The sequence below is a fragment of the Lissotriton vulgaris genome, chromosome 12 (assembly GCF_964263255.1).
Source record: "Lissotriton vulgaris chromosome 12, aLisVul1.2, whole genome shotgun sequence".
In the NCBI taxonomy this organism is placed as follows: Eukaryota; Metazoa; Chordata; class Amphibia; order Caudata; family Salamandridae; genus Lissotriton; species Lissotriton vulgaris.
Window position 1 is genome coordinate 261,608,163 of NC_141700.1, and position 18,997 is coordinate 261,627,159.

The 18,997-nt window shown below is 46.2% G+C and overlaps 1 protein-coding gene across 1 annotated transcript in view; it reads left to right on the top strand.

Annotated features, from left to right (window-relative positions):
• Nucleotides 1–18,997, top strand: part of CNGB1 (cyclic nucleotide gated channel subunit beta 1) — a 1,326,699-nt gene that overhangs the window by 787,181 nt on the left and 520,521 nt on the right. The window contains exon 22 of the mRNA XM_086945539.1: nt 1,355–1,405. Within this exon, the coding sequence (XP_086801665.1) occupies nt 1,355–1,405 (51 nt within the window). The remainder of the gene's footprint in view (nt 1–1,354; nt 1,406–18,997) is intronic.

Consider the following 18,997-nt stretch of genomic DNA (forward strand, 5'->3'; position numbering starts at 1 on the left):
TGCCCGATCCTATCGCCTACCCAACCTTTGACCTGACCATCCCCTCTTGCCCTCGTGTCCTGTTGGAATGTCCGGCTGCAAGATTACAATCACTTGTTACATATGGGAGGGGGAAAGACATCCGAGCGAAGGGTATGGAATAGGCCTGAAGCTGGGATTCCAAACATGTCTTTTTGTACTTCAAAGTGTCTTTATTGCAATAAGGAATGTTTGTGCGTCATAAACCTGTGTATAAAAGACGAAGCCTCAGTAAGACTTTTAGAGCACCTCTTGAAGACACTGTGTGCGTGTCCGAAATGACAGGCTCTCCTCATGAGAAATAAAACTCTGTTCTTGCTTCCCTGCTTCCAGCGCCTGTCTCTTTATTTGGTAACTGTTCAAGATGGGAACTAAGAGGCGTCTTGCGCCAGCCGCCTGGGCATCGGTTGTACTCTGGGCTGATTTTCCTCATGAGTTCACTAGCGAGTTTTCAGAGGATTTGATAGCAGTCTTCTGATTTTTCAGAGAGTAATTCAGTAAGGGCTAGGTAACCTGTGACAATGGATTCTGAAAAAGCTAGTCAATTTTTGAGGGCTCTATCTTTTATACTTTTAAGGGCTCCTTTTCAGGGTGAAATGCTTTCTTTGTTCTGCCATTCACCAACTGGTCGAGGGATGTATTATTTTAGCAGACTTTAGTAGTATGTTGGACAAAACCCTTGCAGAAGGGTGTGCAGATAGGGGTTGCCATGATAGTCATAGGAAGTCAGGGTTGCCTTTAAGTTTATTCATAGATGTGGGGAGGGTGGCACCAATGGTTACACAGAGAGTTGTTTCAGATATGCATATTATCAGATGTTGATCTTTATTTTTGTATAGTTCCTCTTCCAATAGTTGCTTTTCATCCACTGATCAAGCAGGCATGGTCCAAGACTATGTATAGCCACTGCCTGTTCCCTGTTAATGCTCACCATGATCTTGCCACCATTCACATAGGAATAGATAATGAAACTGATGACGGCCAGATTGCAAAGGTTAAGGACGTACAGAATAGGTTATTCCAAGATGAACAGTCTTGTCCTATGAGTTTCATTTTTTGTAGCTTGAGATATTTTCACTAGAAAATAACATCCATTCCAGAGAATTTCCTTGTTGTTGCTCATACTCCAAAGCCAAGATATATCATGTATAGCTCCTGGCCAAATGCATGTTATGATAAACCAGAAAAACACGATAAATGCCTGCGAGAAATTAAACAAATGTTACTTCTGACTGATGCTAGTGCTCATCTCCCTTTCTGTTTTCAAAGAAATCTTTAAATCTTCCAACTTTGTCTGTTTTTGGTGTTTTAATCACTATTTGTTTTCTCTTTTTAGGCTACAGATCTCCTATCACAGTGAGAGTGATGAAGAGACCAAAGTGGCTCCGTAAGTCTCTGAGCTTCCTCTCATATACATTTGGACCCAGTGTAGGGTACACTCAAGCTTTGTAGCTGGTTGTAAAACTCAAGGGATGGCAAATGGCTTCTAGCGGCCCATGTGAGTGGCTACAATGCGCTTAATCCTATACTGATCCCAAATTTGAATGGGGCAGTGATATCCGATCCCTGTAGTGTTTTCCACATGTATTTCTCCCACACTGAACCTGAAGTGTGTATGTGTGTGTTTAATTAAATGGAACACACTGACCAAAGGCACAATCCAAGAAAAGTTAAACTTCAAACACAGTGACAATCATCTAAATGAGTTTTGGCATCCATGGTACCCAGTGTGCATGGCACCCTTTGACTTTCCTCAACATTAAACTGCTCGGCTAGAGAAAGAAAGAAATTATCTGATCCATTATTGTCTACACATGCCTAAAAAATTAGAAACAAGTTACTAGACCAGCAAGATCTAGTGACTTGAATAACGTACTTGACCTAACTGTAATGTGCTTCATCCATAAATTAAACTAGTCTCAAATTGTGTACGCCTAGGCCAAATATTTTATTTCAGAGTACATACCGGGTACAAATGGCCCCTAACGTGGCTCTTAGTTTGCTGATAGCGTTGTCATCAGGGCAAGGGCAGAAATGGTTCTCAGTTCATATTTAAAAACTGACACGTTTAATAATATATAGTACTAAAGCATAATGTGGTAGCTCACAGTAATTCACAGAGAGACATTTTCCATTGAAATGGCCGCAAACATTCGCACTCACATTAAGATTTACTGATAAAACTATGCAGCATACAGATGATAATGTGTGGAAATCTGGCTTCAGAAAATATTTATCATTTGCACATCAAAAAGTAAAGTATTCTGATTTGTTTTGATCCTATTAAAATCTTTGTTTCCTGCTTACTTCAGAAATACAAAAAAGTTATTTCCTAACTACTGAAGTGTATTTTGAAATATTCATTTAGTTAATTTCCAAGCTATTTAAATGTGTGTCCAGCATGATTGTCAGACAGTTCACTTTCCAAATTCTCAAAAATTGCAGTCAGGGAAAGAAAAGTAAACTTTGTGTGGATATGGTACAATCACTAGGTTTGTTTCAAAGACCCCTCACACACCAACCTAGTTGGTGTCATGCTTCATCATTGGGGTCCCAAACCGGGTGGCTGACTGCCCCCAGGTTGTGCTACGGCACCTGATTACAGCGGAGCTGATGTGGTGTGAGTGTGTGACATGATGTGAAATTGGTTAAAAATACCTCTGAGAATCCTTGCTGTAATCAGGCGTCGTAGCACAACCGGGGGGCATTCGGACACCCGATTGGGACCCCAATGATGAAGCATGATTCCAACTAGGTTGGTGTGTGAGGGGTCTTTTAAACAAACCTGGTGGGTCCATGTACTAACCAGACTAGTGATTGTACCATATCCACACAAAGGGTCTGTCCATCTTTGTTTAGCTTATCATTATACCGGGCGGATGCACCCTATATTTCCCTTGCTCTCCTATTGTTTTGTTATAAAGAAAAGTAAACACCAATCTCGAGGGTAAAATAAGCAGCATATTTTGGAAGACATACACTGACATTTAACCTCTGTATTTAAACACGCAAGGGATCTTTATTGCTCATTCACTTTCTGAATTAACAGAACACCTCTTCTTTGCCAGCTCAACTCTCTTTTCAGAATAGGTCAGTCGGCCCTACAAATAGCTCGTCCTGATAAAATGTGACGTCCCAAACGGAGTGAGGAGAGTAGGAATCTCAAGGCCTTCTACCACACCTCATAGCTACATACCTGGACCTGCTTATCTAAGGTTTTCATCCAAAGATAAGGTTGTAAACAGAAATTGTGGGATATATATTCCACAAGTTAGCAAATACTAACATCAAAGATTTGAAATTTGAATATGATGATCAAAAACCAGTGTTCTTTTAAATATGCCCATAAACTGAAAACTTGGTGAATATGGTTAATTCTGATAGACTTCTAGCTGCAGTCTCATCACCTTTTGAATATTCCCCAGACTGGATACTCTAACTTATCAGCAGTAATTCTGCATGCTGGTAGGTGGTGTCAGGCAGTTCCACACTGACACTGTTTCGCTTCGGAAATGACATGCAAAACCTGTGTAGGTACCACTCCCTTACGTTAGTTCCTTTCTTTTCACACCACCAGACGCAGATCCAGGGCTATCTCTACCCTCTCTTTGAGACCCTTAATTCAATCAGAAAACTGTTTTACAGTGTGCAAGGGACATGTCACCTTCCAAACGACAGATTATAAGCCCTGTAAGGACTCTTTCAAACAAACATGATTACACAGCCTGCAGTATCTGCACATTGATGAAACTGAAGGCCAAGCTCCAGAGAACTCTGCAACAAGAACAGTCTAATGTGAAAGTTCTGTACCGGTTCTGTTAGAATTCCTGAAAGTCACCAGAGTGGTTCCAGAGGCCGATCTTCCTCTCTATCCAAATCTTTGGGTAAGTCAAAGAAGAAGCAAAAGAAATCTAAGCAGGACTCTAACTTCCCCTGAGAAGGCCCGTGCAGCACCATAGATCTTGAGCTCAACTTTTGAGCCAATTCCGTATCTTGGTGCAGCACAACCTGAGCCATCAGCCACTTCCAAGCAGATTGAAGAGTTCCAAGAGGCCACGCTCAGACACTTCGGATCCTTCTTGACTCCCTCTTGCGCAGCTGCAGGCCCCACAGAGCTGAGAGGTTTTCCACCTGGTTTACTGCCGGCGAGTTCTCCCTTGGTGCCAGCTAGGCACTCCAAGCCCATACTGGGACCACCTCTGGCTCCACTCTTGGCTCTACCTCTGATGTCATGGTCCACGCTGGTCCCTGGTGCATCAACATCATCGCTGGAGGATGAGGACCGAATTGTACACTCTGACATCAAGCCCATGCTGGTTTAACCTCAATTCAAGTCGCGCCCAGCCATGGTTGATGCATTTATTCCTCAACTTAATCTGCCTCCTGGCAAACGCACACCCTGCATTCCCTCTTCAGCATGGATTTGGATATCGATTACGATGTAGGTGATGAGACTGGCCAACCTTATCAAGAGGAGAATTGGTATGATGACAAGCAGGAGGCTAGCGACCTAGATACCTTCCCACAGTGAAGTCTTCTCTTGCCCCCTGTCCCTGCCACTGAGAAAAGTTCTTCCTACGCCATGGTTATACATAGGGCAGGCAACATCCTTGACCTCCAGCTCCCTACCTTGGAGGTCAAGACCAGTGTACTTACAAAGGCTATTCAACTGGGGCAGACATCTTCTGAGCCTCTCTTAACATTTCATCAGGCCCTTACAGACACTTTGTTGGGGGCATTGGCCAAACCTTGTTCTGGCCAAATTACACAACACCACAGCCAGGCTCAGGGTGACCCAGCATTTTCATCTCAGTATGCCTCGCCTGAAAGCTTGGCGGTGCAGACGACTGCAAGCAAGATTAATTCCAACACATTCCTGACAACTCCCCTCAATAGGTAGTCAAACCGGGTGGTTTTTTATCCACCAGCTTGGTGCCCAGGTCATTTAATTCCAGCTGTCTGGTGGGGTGCTATTCTCAGGCCCTTTGGGACTCTTTGGCTCAAGTACTCCCAGGTGGCCCTGATGCTCTCTGACCGGTACTCACCTAGGCCATGCAGGACAGTTGCGACGCAGCCAAGTTCACAATTTGTTGTGTCTTGAACACCACCAATTCCATTGGGCGAACCATTGGCACCAGTGTCACCATTCACCGCCACACTTGATTGAGGTTTTGGTTTTCTGACGATTTCCATTCATCCATCCTGCACTTGCAGTTTGACAGGACTCCTCTGTTTGTGACTCTCTAGCTGTTCAAGGAGAGAAGAGCCACAGCACTCTCCCTGGGCTTATCTGCCGACCTCGCCAGCTGCATCAGCCCTACTGTTCCTTTTGTTGCTTTGGCAGAGGTACCCCACACCATCATCCAATCCAAAGCCAGCAATGCTCCAGAAAGTTTCGCAGTCGCAGCTGTGGTGCCCACCGCTTTCATGGTCAAGGTGAACAGGCTGCCCAGCCCACTGCCCTCTCATAGAGCCCCACCAACCAAACTTGTTTAGCATGCCATTAGTGGAGCACAGCTACCTGATAGGAGGCAGGATCTGACCATTCTTGCCACGTTGGTAGGCCATTACATCAGATAGGTGGATCCAGTAAATTGTGTGAAGGAGCTACGCCCTACCTTTCCTTTCTAAACCACCCAACCTTCTTCTGCCCCCCCAACGACTGACGGAGGACCATTTTTCCATTTAGCAGCAGGAACTGCAAGTCTTCTTGGACAAAGGGGCTATTGAGAGGCTGCAAGCGTAAGAGGTGGGTGTGGTTGCTATTTCTGCAATTTCTGGTGCCACAAAAGGATGGATGCTACCTTCCGATTTTAAACCACCATCCTCTTAATGCCTTCATCTAGAAGGGAAATTCAAAAATGCTTACACTGGCCCAGGTCTGTTCTGCTCTCAGCCCTGGAGACTGGATGGTGCTTTTGGATCTGCAGGACACCTATTTCCATATACTGTCCTGCAGACCCATTGGTGCTACCTGCGGTTTGTGGTGGGAAAGGAGCATTTTCAGTTTGCTGTGCTCCCCTTTAGTCTCACCAGTGCTCCTTGATTGTTCACAAAGGGGTGGCATCGGTGGCATCACACCTTCAGAATGTCAGGTGTGCCAATATTTCCCTACCTCAACGACTGGTTGTTAAAGGGGCAGGTTTGCCCAGGTTGTCGTCAACCACCTCCAGACTATGGCAAACATTCCGTCATCTTTGAGATTCACTACCAGCGTGCCAAAGTGACACCTGCCTCCTCTTCAAATGCTCCCCTTCATTGGAACCATGCTTGACACTTTTGGTTTTGTGCCTTTCATCTGAGAAAGAGAGTCCAGGGGCATTCAAGCTTTCATCCTGATCTTTCAACCTGGGTGTCCGGATTTCAGTGAGGTCAATTCTGAGGCTGCTGAGACTAATGCTCACAACACAATGAGGGAGGTACCCTAGAGACCAATAAGGGACCGGGTAAACAAGTATGAAAAAAACACAAGAAGTCCCTAGATGGTGGGGGTATACCCTAAGGCGTAGAATAACCCAGCCAAAGGGCTTAGGGGGTATCTACGCTGTCAGAGACGAGATTATATTACACTCAACATACAAAAACTCAAATAAATGCTAACAGTCAGTGTAGGAACCCTGTCTACAATTCACCACATTAGTTAGGAGACTATAATCTTCACCAGTGTAAAAAAACAACAGTTTATTAAAAACAATACAATTTCAGTTTGCATTTAAGAGACAATTATACAATCAAATACACATTTAAAAAAACCAAAAGTCGACGCGGCGTTTCGGTGTCTTGTGTCGATGATAACACCTTCTTCAGGACGGGGTTTTTTGTTAAAAAAATCTCTCAGAGATTTTGAGGGATTCCGGGCATATGAGATCTCATGAGGATGCAATTTTTTCAATCATTAATCTGACTCTCATGGACTTTTCTTCATTCGATGTAATTTAGTAATAATTGTTCCACCTGGATATGAAAATTCATATGTATGGTCAGTGCTGTATCAGGGGTGACCACCGTATATCTTTTCAGCTATACAACATGTAACTTTAGTTGTTTACTGTGGGTAACATTCCAACTTGTCTTATGTAGGTAGAAGCCTTCACGTCTGTTTCATTCCATTCTACCAGTTCACTTCCTATTCATTCCCGGTTTTCAGAATAGCGCTTTCGAGTGCGTATCGGCCTCCCTGTCACCTGGTCCTGATACAGCTTCCCCATGGGGAGGCCGATACGCACTCGAAAGCGCTATTCTGAAAACCGGGAATGAATAGGAAGTGAACTGGTAGAATGGAATGAAACAGACGTGAAGGCTTCTACCTACATAAGACAAGTTGGAATTTTACCCACAGTAAACAACTAAAGTTACATGTTGTATAGCTGAAAAGATATACGGTGGTCACCCCTGATACAGCACTGACCATACATATGAATTTTCATATCCAGGTGGAACAATTATTACTACATTACATCGAATGAAGAAAAGTCCATGAGAGTCAGATTAATGATTGAAAAAACTGCATCCTCGTGAGATCTCATATGCCCCGAATCCCTCAAAATCTCTGAGAGATTTTTTTAACAAAAAACCCCGTCCTGAAGAAGGTGTTATCATCGACACAAGACACCGAAACGCCGCGTCGACTTTTGGTTTTTTAAAATGTGTATTTGATTGTATAATTATCTCTTAAATGCAAACTGAAATTGTATTGTTATTAAATAAACTGTTGTTTTTTTACACTGGTGAAGATTATAGTCTCCTAACTAATGTGGTGAATTGTAGACAGGGTTCCTACACTGACTGTTAGCATTTATTTGAGTTTTTGTATGTTGAGTGTAATATAATCTCGTCTCTGACAGCGTAGATACCCCCTAAGACCTTTGGCTGGGTTATTCTACGCCTTAGGGTATACCCCCACCATCTAGGGACTTCTTGTGTTTTTTTCATGCTGAGACTAATGGCCTCCTTCATTCTGCTGATCACCAGATGGCATATGCAGTCTCTGCAGTGGGAACAGAATTTTGCGTGGGCCCAGCATCAAGGGGACTTCTCCGACCACCTCTCCGACCATGACCACAGATATCCGAGGAGACTGCAAAAGATCTGCATTGGTGGTAACTGGACCAGTATTGGGTCTGTGGCAGCACCACTGCCTACTGCACCCGGAGCTGAAACTGATGACAGATGCATTGCTTCTGGGTTGAGGTGGCCATTTGGGAAAGGTAACCGTTACAAAATAATGGGGTAACCCAATAATCGCCAATGGACCATTTGGGAAAGGTGGCGTTCAGAGGCCTTTGGTCTCTGGCAGAGTCCTGGCACCATATTGACCTTCTAAGGCTGAGGGCTATCTGCTTGGCATTGAAAGCCTTCCTTCCATCCAGCAACGGGAGGCTGGTACAGATGCTGCAGGACAATGCCACCACCATGTGGTACTGCAACAAACAGGGTAGAGTTAGGTTGCAGACCTTCTCCCAGGCAGACCTGTGCCTCTTGAAATGGCTAGGCCAATCAATTTGCCATAGCAGAGAACATGCAGTGTCAGCACGTTTAAGTTTCCAAAGCGTAGAAGTAGAACTCAGGACTCCTGTATACCTTTCTGCTGATAACACTCCTGCCTTGTGTTCTCAAGAAGATCAGGACTGACCGGAACCAAATTGTCCTAATAACCTCAGAATGGGCACAACTAGTATGGTATATACAACTCCTGGGCATGAGCATTTGTCCTCTGATGAGGTTGGCCCTCTGGGAGCATCTGCTGTTGCAGCAGAAGGGCAGGGCTTTACAGCCAGGCCTTCGCAGTCTCCTCCATGCTTGGAGATTGAGCTGCGATAGCGGATCACCTCTGACTTTCCTCCGGAAGTGGTTCATGTCATCTTAGCAGCTAGGCATCCCTTGATGAAAACTATGTACGCCTGCCGTTGGAACATATTTATGTCTTGGTGCAGTACTTGGCAGATAGACTTCCTTCAGGAAAAGTAAGCTTACATTTTATTTGTTTTGTCCCTAGCCCTCAAGTCATTGCTCTGGGCACAGACAAAGGGTGCCTTCTGGCTCTTTCAGCCATTTTGTGCCAGCAGAATCAGCCCTCTTTATTTAAGTCTCCACTTGCTATGCACTTTTGAAAGGTTTACAATGTTTGATTCCTGTGTCTCCCTTTGTCATGTCAGAGTGGGACATTAACTTGGTCCTCACATTACTAATATGCCACTTTGCAACTGTTCCTTGCAGCGTCTCACCCTCAAGGCATTGTTCCCTTTCGCCATTATATTGGTGCAGCATGTGAGTGAGCTCTAAGCTCTTTGTGTCGACCCACCATCCACTACCTTCTTCCCAGGCAAGCTGGTTTGGTGGACACAAGCATCTTTCTTGACTAAAGTTGTGACACTGTTCCAGGTTGATCAAAACGTCACCTTGCCATTGTTTGCGGTTCACCTCACTCCTGTAAGGAAGAGGAGATACTCCATGATTTGGACCCCAAGAGAGCACTGAGCTTCAATATAGATCTTACCAGAGAACACCAAGTGGATGTTCAGCTCTTTGTGGGGTTCTTTGAAGCAAAAAACAGAACTGACTATGCAGAAGAGAACAATATCCTGCTGTATCATGCTCTACATTAAGAGCTGCAACACATTGGCTAAAAGAGCCTTCAGAAGCACTGTGTGCTCATTCTACTAGGGCCAAATGTGTTACCCCTTTGTTAGCACTCAGAGTTCCTGTCCTAGACATTTGCCAGGCGGCTATGTAGGCATCACTCCTTACGTTCAGGAAGCACTAGTTTCAGGATGGCCAGGTTTGTCAAGAGGGGCATTGTGCCTGCTTGGTCCTGCAAGACTGCAAGACTCCATCCACCGACCTACCTCCCAATGTATAATACTTTTTTATCTATTTAAAAGCTAAGAGCTTTGCTGCTAGAAGTTTCTATCAGAACAACAAGTTGCTTACCTTCAGTAAAGCTCTTCCTGGTAGAAACTGACTAAACTCACAGAATCCTCACTGACCCTCCCAGTTCTGTGATTGGACTCCATCCATTCATGAGATCCCAAGTCAAAGAATCTGCACAAAGGTCACAACCAATTTGTTATCGGTGGTCTGCATCGAAAACAACTCAGGTCAGTGCATGCAAGGGGTGTCTAAATGCTCCACATATCATTTCAGGAGCAGAACGCTATCAATGCGGAGCCTCACAGTGCCACTTACCAGGGCGCAGAGGTACTGCTTACAAGATTCTGGAACCAGTCTGACATCTGGAGAATATTAAGAAGGGGAGAAATATGCAGCTAGTTAGAGTCTCCACGGGAGACAGTGCTACCAAAGGTAAGTAACTCGTTCATTAGCACAGGTCTTGGGTCTGCAAACTGAGCTCCAATGCTTAGATACAATTTAAACCAGAAAAATACAGAACTCACTTTACTCTTTATTAAGCCATTGTGATTTTAATTTAGATTCCTCTGTTGTAATTGGATGCAACTGATAGTGTGCAAGGTACAGATTATTCAGTACTAGCTTCCTCCTACAGTCTGCAATATAATACATATACATTTTGACAGCCAGCTCATTTATGCTAACTTATGCTCAATCATGACATCTAATAGTTAAACCTGGTTACCACTTTAGTGAATATAAGTGGACAGTCACATTTAATAAAATGAAGAAGTGACACATGCTTCACTCATTTAGACTTTTCTCATATGTAAAATAATAATATGTATGTACGTACTTTCTCTGGTCATTGATACTTTCAGCGTTCAGCCTGTGTGACCTAATGCAGTAGCCCTACCAGTTCAGAAATGTGCCACTTCTGAAAGAGATATGTATGCATTTTTGTACACATGTCGTATTTGTAAAGAGCAAGCCTAGGTAAAAGGCTGGTAGCACTGTGCAAGGTCAAAGGCAAGCATACAATCAGTGAGTGATAGGAGTGGTAGCTGGTTAATGAATTCTTACTGCATAGTGATGAAGTGATGGTTAAAGAGGTGCATCTTCAACTCAAGCCTAAATTGGAACAACTTTTGGGCTGTTCTGATGAAAATGTGTGGGATGGGGTCCATAGATAGAAAAAGCCTGCTGCCTTGTTTTTTTCCACTTCTAAGTCTTAGTAAGTGATAAGGTTTTTTTGAGGCCTAGAGGTGCCAATGTGAACGAAAGGGTATCATTTGAAATGTTAGGAGGGCAGTGATCTACGGAAGGAATTTGTCTATGAATCCTATTTGAGAATCCAGGATGTGGATATGGGTTGTATGTTTGACTGTGGACATCAGAGAGGTCCAGTAGTATCAGGAGGCAGGGATCATCTTCATCTGTGGTTAGGAGGCACCATTAACAGTGTGTAAGGTAGTGGTCTTCTTGCTACACCGTGATCTAGAGCAAGATTGGTGCTCTTGCAGAAGATAGCATGGTAGTATACTCACAATCTCCTTTATAGTGGTAGCAGATGGCAGGCTACACTAGGGGCTAGAACCATTCGACAAGATGTCTTAATAGTTAGCCACCCACTTCACTTACTACATGTTTCTAAAAAGGAAAACATCCTTAGTCATCAATCAGATATGCTGTAACCTGAAACTATTTACTGTAGTTCTGTGATCAAGTGTGATTTTATTAGGGGGCGTGGCCAAGCCGACCAAGATGCTGGTCGCTCTGTACCAGAGTTCCTGATCGCCTTCATCATCCTACTGATCCTCCGCTTCTCCTCCTGTGGTTGAACTGTCCGGCCGGTGGGTCTTTCAGCGTGTGCGCTGGGAGGTGAGGCCAAGTGTTGAAGGGCGAGAGGCTGGAGGCCTCGGGGGGGCGCTGCGATGTACTGTAGACGGGCTGTGGCCGGAGTGACTTGGCACGTCAGGTGGAGGGGTTTCCAGGGCCTGCCAGAGAGTTGATTGGTGAATGCAGCCAGCGTAGCTGGTGTTGAGCCTGGGGGCTGGCACTGAGGCCCCTGCCTCACGGTGGCCCAGTAGACAGCTGACTGGAGGTCTCCTCCCCACTTTGGAGGTCGCATGGAGGATTGCTCGGCTATGTTGCCCTGAGGCCTGTGGCAGTCACAGGCAGAAGTAAGGTGTGGCCATGGGGGCCAAGGCTTAGGCCTGAACTCTGCCTTCTGAGGGCATCTTAAAAGCTGTGTTCTGGGTTGTTGGGGCCCAGTCAAGTCAGGGGACCCTAATTTGGTGACCTTCAAGGTCGTCCCTGGCTCAGGCTGCCAGAAGAAGATGAGAGGAGGGCCCCCACCCCCCAAGACTAGCACCCTACCTGATACTGGGATAGGGGTGGGGCCATGAGCCTCCCTTCGGCCTACTGGGAGGTTTAGGGGCACCCACTCCCAGCTGCACATGCTGCCCATGGGAGAACAGGACAGGCGGGCTGGAGTGGGGCCCCTTGCTCCTAGCTGCGGCAGAGGAAAGGAAGCCTTGCAATGGGACAGTACAAGGTTGAATCCTTCAGCTGCTCGTGCCTCCCATGTAAAAGGAGATTAACGGGGCAGGCAGACTGAGGATTGGCAAACCCTTCCATCCATCCTTTGGCCCTGTGGCACTGGACTTTCATTCCCGAACATGGTTTCTCACCAGTGATCACTGGAGGTGCCTCGATGGGGAGGGCCAGGGCCCTGGGTACCCCCACATAAATCGTGAGCACCAACTTTGCAGCTCCAATAGAGATTGCACCGGTGAGGGCCCTTGAAGAGGCACCAGTGGTGGATGAGGCCCCCCCAGACATGACAGTGATCCTACAGGAAATCAGGACCTCCTAGGTGGCCATTGAGACAAAAATAGGAGATGTTGGAGCTGATGTGGCACTCCTGAGAAAGGGCCTGCTCAACGCAGTCAAAAGAGTGACAGAGGTGGAGAGAAATGTGTCTACACTTGAGGACAAGATGTCCACCCTCCGAGCAGAAGTAAAACGGTTCACAACCTATACCAGGATTCTGGAAGTTTAGGCGGAAGACTGAGAACAGGTCCCGATGCAACAACCTACAGTTCATGGGGTTCCCGGAGACACTAGAGACCTTCTCATTGGGGGCCTTTCTGGAGAAGTTGCTCAAGACAAGGGTGCCTAATGGGACACTCTTGCAGTGGTTTGACATAGAAAGAGTGCATCAATCTCCTGAGCCAAGGCCAATCTAGTCACTGCAACCTTTAATTGATTGAATTTTCAACTTACTGGATCGAGAATTGTTCATCAGAGGCACAAAAAAAGGAGAGCTATTATAGCAATCATTCAGAATAATGATCTTCTCAGACTATACCAGACAAGTTCAGACCCAATGTAAATCCTTTGAGGGGGTAAAACGAAAACTGTGCAAGATGAACTTATCCTACCTGCTCCTTTTCCCTGATAAACTTAGAGTGGTGCATGGGGGGCGCTAGGTGGCGCACAAGCGAAATGGCCGCATCTATGTGAGGCTCCCGCTGTCCGGCTAATTATATTTTAATTATCCTGTATTTTTCGATCCTCTGCTGCATCATTACACACTGCCCATGAAAGCCTAACGGAGGGAGCGACCTGGCTGTACTGCGATATCCAAGGTGTTGGTGACGGCTGAAGCCTGCCTGCGGACAGACGTTGAAATCTGAGTGGAGCGCTGGGCTGGATACAGCAGTCAGGCGAGTGCCGTGGTTCCCACGTGGGTGGCAGGCCATGCAGAGGAGGAAAGTGTCACCTGCGCAACAGTGACTGTGGTGGTCGGGAAAACTAGTGATGTATGCCCGCTATGCTGCCTAAAAAAACGCTCAGCTTTTAAAGTGAAGGAACTGGCGAATATCACAGTATTGTTCGTTTATACGGCGTGGAGCTTGGGAGGCGGCTATTTCGAAAACGGTTGAGACCGGCCCAAGACCCAGGACTGACAGAGGAGAGTGCACTGAACAACAGGCAAGGAGAAAGAGGGGTGACTACGGGGCTCTAACATAATTGCTGCAGAGTGAGTGGGCCCTTGGATGGATGGCAATGCGCCGCTCATAAGATATACATAAAAACGGCAGGCGAGAGCTACGCAACAGACATGGTGCCAGGAAAACGACTAGGCTGCGTGGATAGTAACGGCAGCTGTAAGGTATCTACGGCCCGGCGGAGCCAGGAGTGAGAGCTGATAACCAAAACAGAGTGTTTTACTACCCTGGTTTATAGGAGTATATCTGTAAGGGGCTCGTCGCATAGGATAATATAAAGAAGAAAGGCTGCGCATGGATGTGTAAAAAAAAAAAAAAGTGTAACTCGAATTGAGAGCAGTGGTGGAATTCTGACGCACACAAACTAGACAACATATGCGCGACCGCTGATATACATTGCACCGATCACTTAGAGACATAAGGCGGGAATGTTGCTGAGCCCCTTCTCGGAACGCTGATGCATGTGGGGAGGCTTACACGCCACTAGAGAGTGCGCTACAGTGTCGGAGCCCCTAGGAAGCTGGAAAAATGTTGATAAAAGCAAGGGGGGATAAACGGAGATAGCTGTGGTGCAATTAATGAGCGCACAACAGCTGAACTTTCTGCCCAACGGTCAGACTGCCATATAACCGCAGTGGCGGCTGGGAGATTCTTTGTGTTACAGCTCTGAAGACCATCTAAACAGTAAAATTGCGAGACAATGCTGCAATTCACGACTACGGATAGCTACTGAGGCACAGCTGGGTACAGAGTTGCCCTGAGCGGCATGGGGGGACATGGGCCGACTAGATTCCTGACAACCTTGCCTCACCTTTGAGGCAAAGAAGAACCCCCCCAAAAAAGCGATGGTTGAGGAAGAGACTGGAGGGTCAGAGGCGACGGGTGGTGGTGGTTTCGGCACCGCCGATGATCTACACACCATACTCACTGAATTGAGGCAAGGATTTGCTACCATTGCGGGAAAGGTGGATACGCTCACGACACGTATGGATAATATAGCGCGCAAGCTGGACCATCATGACACGCGGCTCAAGGAGGCGGAACAGCGCATATCAGATTCGGAAGATGTTACAGAACAATTAAAAACAGCGGTGACCCAAATGGATAAACTCATGAGAATCATCGATGCAAAGAACGAAGATATTGAAGCTCGCAGTCGCCGGAATAACGTCCGAATTTTAGGTGTGCCCGAGAGCACAAATACAGGGAGGCTAGAGCACTATGTGGAAAAAATGTTGACGGCGGTCGCTGGAGAGGGAGCTTTATCTGCCCAATACATAGTGGAGAGGGCGCATAGGTCGCTTGGGCCGCGACCGCCTCCGGGAGCAAATCCCCGTCCTATCATCGCGCGACTGTTAAACTACTGAGAATGTGGTGTTGAGAATAGGGAGAGAGAAAAACAACTCAACTACGAGGGAGTGTCCTTTACCATATTCCCGGACTTCACGGTACAGGTGCAAGAGGAACGGAGAATGTTCAACGGCGCGAAGCAGAAGCTGAGGCAGGAACAGGTGGACTATGCTTTATTATACCCGGCGCAACTGCGAATCACTTATCAGGGTACGCAAACCATACACACGTCGCCACACTCGGTGGAGAAATTCCTAAAGGCGCTGAATCGAAGAAAAAATAACACCACGGAACAAGATGAGCTGGAAGAGACGCTACTGTCGGACATCGAATTAATATGGGCAGGGGCGCAATGACTTATGCTGCGATGAGGTGGACACTGGACAGGCACTGAGAAATGGACGAGGAGAGTCCCGTACCACTGAATTCTGAAATGTATAATGACAAATGGTATACTGGGAAAGGTGTTAAATATTTCTGTCGAGTTGTTTACAGATATAGGGGTGGTGTGGATGTAGTATGATCAGTGTCTTTTGTTGGTCGGACACCCTTGCTGGATCTGGGGAACCGAAAAGAGCAGACAGACCCCGGCATAGTAGCAAGGTTTACGGTGTGTCACTTGGGGAGAGTGCCCCGATGGGAGTACCCCTGTTGATCCATAACTTGGGAATGTTCGGGAGGGGGGAGGGGGTGGGGAGGGGACTGTCTGACACAATTGGGATGTGTCAGTGGGAGGGGGAGGGGAGGGGGGGACAAGTTATTGCATGCTACGAGTTAAGGTACAAAAGGAGGTTCAGATGAAAGTACTAGTTCGAAAGAGCAGGGCAGCGTTTGGCTATGTTGCAGGACTGTATTGCGATGTGAAGGACAAAAATGGCAGGTAATGGGAAAGAATCGTCTATAACGATACTGTCTTGGAATATACGTGGTCTGAATGTTGCTAGGAAAGGCAGGAACATATTGACGTACCTAGACCACCATCAGGTGCATATAGCGCTATTGCAGGAAACGCACTTGCATCCACACTCAAATCACACATTTGCGAGTAGGTGGGCGTCGGTGAGGTTGTTCTCATCTTACTCCTCATAAGCTAGGGGCACGGCCATACTGATTAAGAAATCAATACAATTCATGGTGATTGGTGAATTAATTGACACAGCGGGGAGATTTGTTATTGTTTGGGGCAGGCTGGGAACTGACACAGTCACTACTGTGAATTGCTACATATTGATACACCAGACTTTTTCACGACACTATGGGGAAATGTTGTAAACATTGGTTCGATGCATATTATATGGGGGGGGATTTCAATGTCGCTATGGTGCCTAGGCTGGACAGAGCGGATGGCTGTGCACAATATAACAGGCGATCTAGAGAAGTATTGCAGGGCATTATGGAAAAAGGAGACCTAATTAATAGTTGGTGGTTTGTTCACCCTATGAAAAGATAAGGGACACACTTCACATCTTATACCACCACATTATTATTATTATTATTATTATTATTAAAAAAATGTATAGAGCGCGTAGTCACCCTGAGGTATCCCAGCGCTAGAGATCCCTACATCTGTGGGTCCGGGGGAAAAGAAAAGGGAAGGGAAAACGACAGGTTCAGGAGGGACGAAGGTAATATTAAGGGAACAGGTGAGTTTTCAGCCGTTTCCTGAAGCGTAAGTAGCTGGGTTCTGTTCTCAGGTCTCGGGGGAGAGCATTCCAGAGACGTGCGGTGTGGACCGAAAAGCGTCTTCCACCCGTGCGAGCTTTCTTCAATCTAGGAAGGGTGATCAGGGACTCCTTGTCCGATCGGAGGGATCTTGGGGCTTTGTATGGTCTTATGAATTTCCTAAGAATAGGGGGGCCTTGATTCTGCAGTAGTTTATGCGCCAGGCATAGAGCTTTGAATATCACTCGTTCCCTCACTGGGAGCCAGTGAAGGAGCTTCAGTGCAGGTTTGGCTGAGGCTCTGGCAGGGGTGTTAGTGAGGATTCGGGCGGCCGCATTTTGGATTCTCTGTAGTTTGTTCAGAGTTGCTTCGGGCGCACCCAAATATGGGCCCAAACATGGGCCCGCCTTGATTATTGCCTACTTTCTCGAGGATTGGGCGTAGATATAGGGAAAGCTGTTCATTTAGCTAGAACATATTCAGACCATTGTCCTGTGATGATACTGATGCGGGTGCCTGGATGTGATAGGCCGTTGCCCACATGGCGGCTGCAACCTACGGCTTTGTTGGATGAGGTGTTCAAAAAAGAACTGGGAGACGAGATTGCAGCGTTTTTTCCTCGCAACAAGGGATCAGTGGACAGCGTTGAAGTGGTATGGGAAGCATTTAAAGTTACGGTCAGAGGGTACTGCATCTCCAAAAGCTTCGGGGTCTTGCCTGATATACAAAGAACTATACGCACCATAGAATGTGATATGAAAGGGTTGGAGGCAATGATGATACGAGGGGAGGATGGGAAGGTACACAAAGATTTCAGGGCTAAACTGTTGGAGTACGAGGAAGAGGCTGCGAGGGATGCAAAATTCAGAGGGAAGCACTGGGTGGCACGAAGATATTGTGAGGGGGAGAGACCAGGTAGGGCGTTGGCAGAAATTACTAGGAATCCACGATTCAGTACAAATATTTTGGAGATCAACAAGTCAGACGGTGGGGTATGTCAGGACACTGAGGGAATTTTGGAATTGTTAATGTTACATTATGAAAAGCTATACACAACGCAGAGTGCGGGGAGGTGAGATTTTGGGATTTTCTGGAAGATATTGCATTGTGTTGGTTAAGTGATGTGCACAGAACATTCCTTAGCGCCCCTCTGGAATTGGATGAGATTAGGAAGGCAAGAATGTCACTTAAAAATGGGAAGGCGTCCGGGCTCAATGGGCTGCTTGCAGAATTCTATAAGTGCTACATAGACATTATGGCCCCCGTACTGCGGGAAGTGTTTGAAGAATCATTGGAGATAGGGGTGCTACCTTGCTCGATGCAGGAGGTTGTAATAACTTCCCTTTTAAAACCAGAAAAGGACCCCACAGCGTGTGAATCTTACCGCCCACTATCACTCATTAATTGTGATGCTAAAATTTTAGCTAAGGTATTGGCTACGCGTTTATCCCTCCTCATAACAAGGATAGTACACTTGATCAGGCTGGGTTTGTTCCTGGCAGGTCCACCAATCACAATCTGCGTACGCTTTTTTCCTTCATTCAAAATATTGCCCCCGAATTCCCAGTAGCCGCTATTTTTCGGGATGCTACAAAAGCATTCAATTCGGTTGAGTGGCACTACTTATTTGCCATCCTGCATAGAATGGGGTTTCCCAAATTATTTATCTCCTGGATTCAATTGCTCTATACCCAACCTATTGCCTGAGTCCTTATTAATGGCCGATTGTCAACTCCACTTTCTATCACAAGGGGTACCCGTCAGGGGTGCCCACTCTCCCCCCTTCTCTTCGCCATAGCGATTGAGCCATTAGCTTGTCGTATACGGCAACTTCATAAAGACAGTGCGTTTAAATGTTTTCAACGACAAATTGGGATTTCGCTGTATGCGGATGATTTGACGATTTACGTTACAGACCCTCAAAAAAATCTAAATACCCTGTTACGTGAATTCCTGGTGTTTGGGCGGCTGTCGGGAATACAAATAAACTGGGGCAAATCGCAGTTCTTCCCACTCACCACTGCAGTACCAGATTTCCAGTTGGATTACCCGTTGGAATGGTGTCATTCGGACCTCCGTTATCTGGGGATCCAAGTATCAAG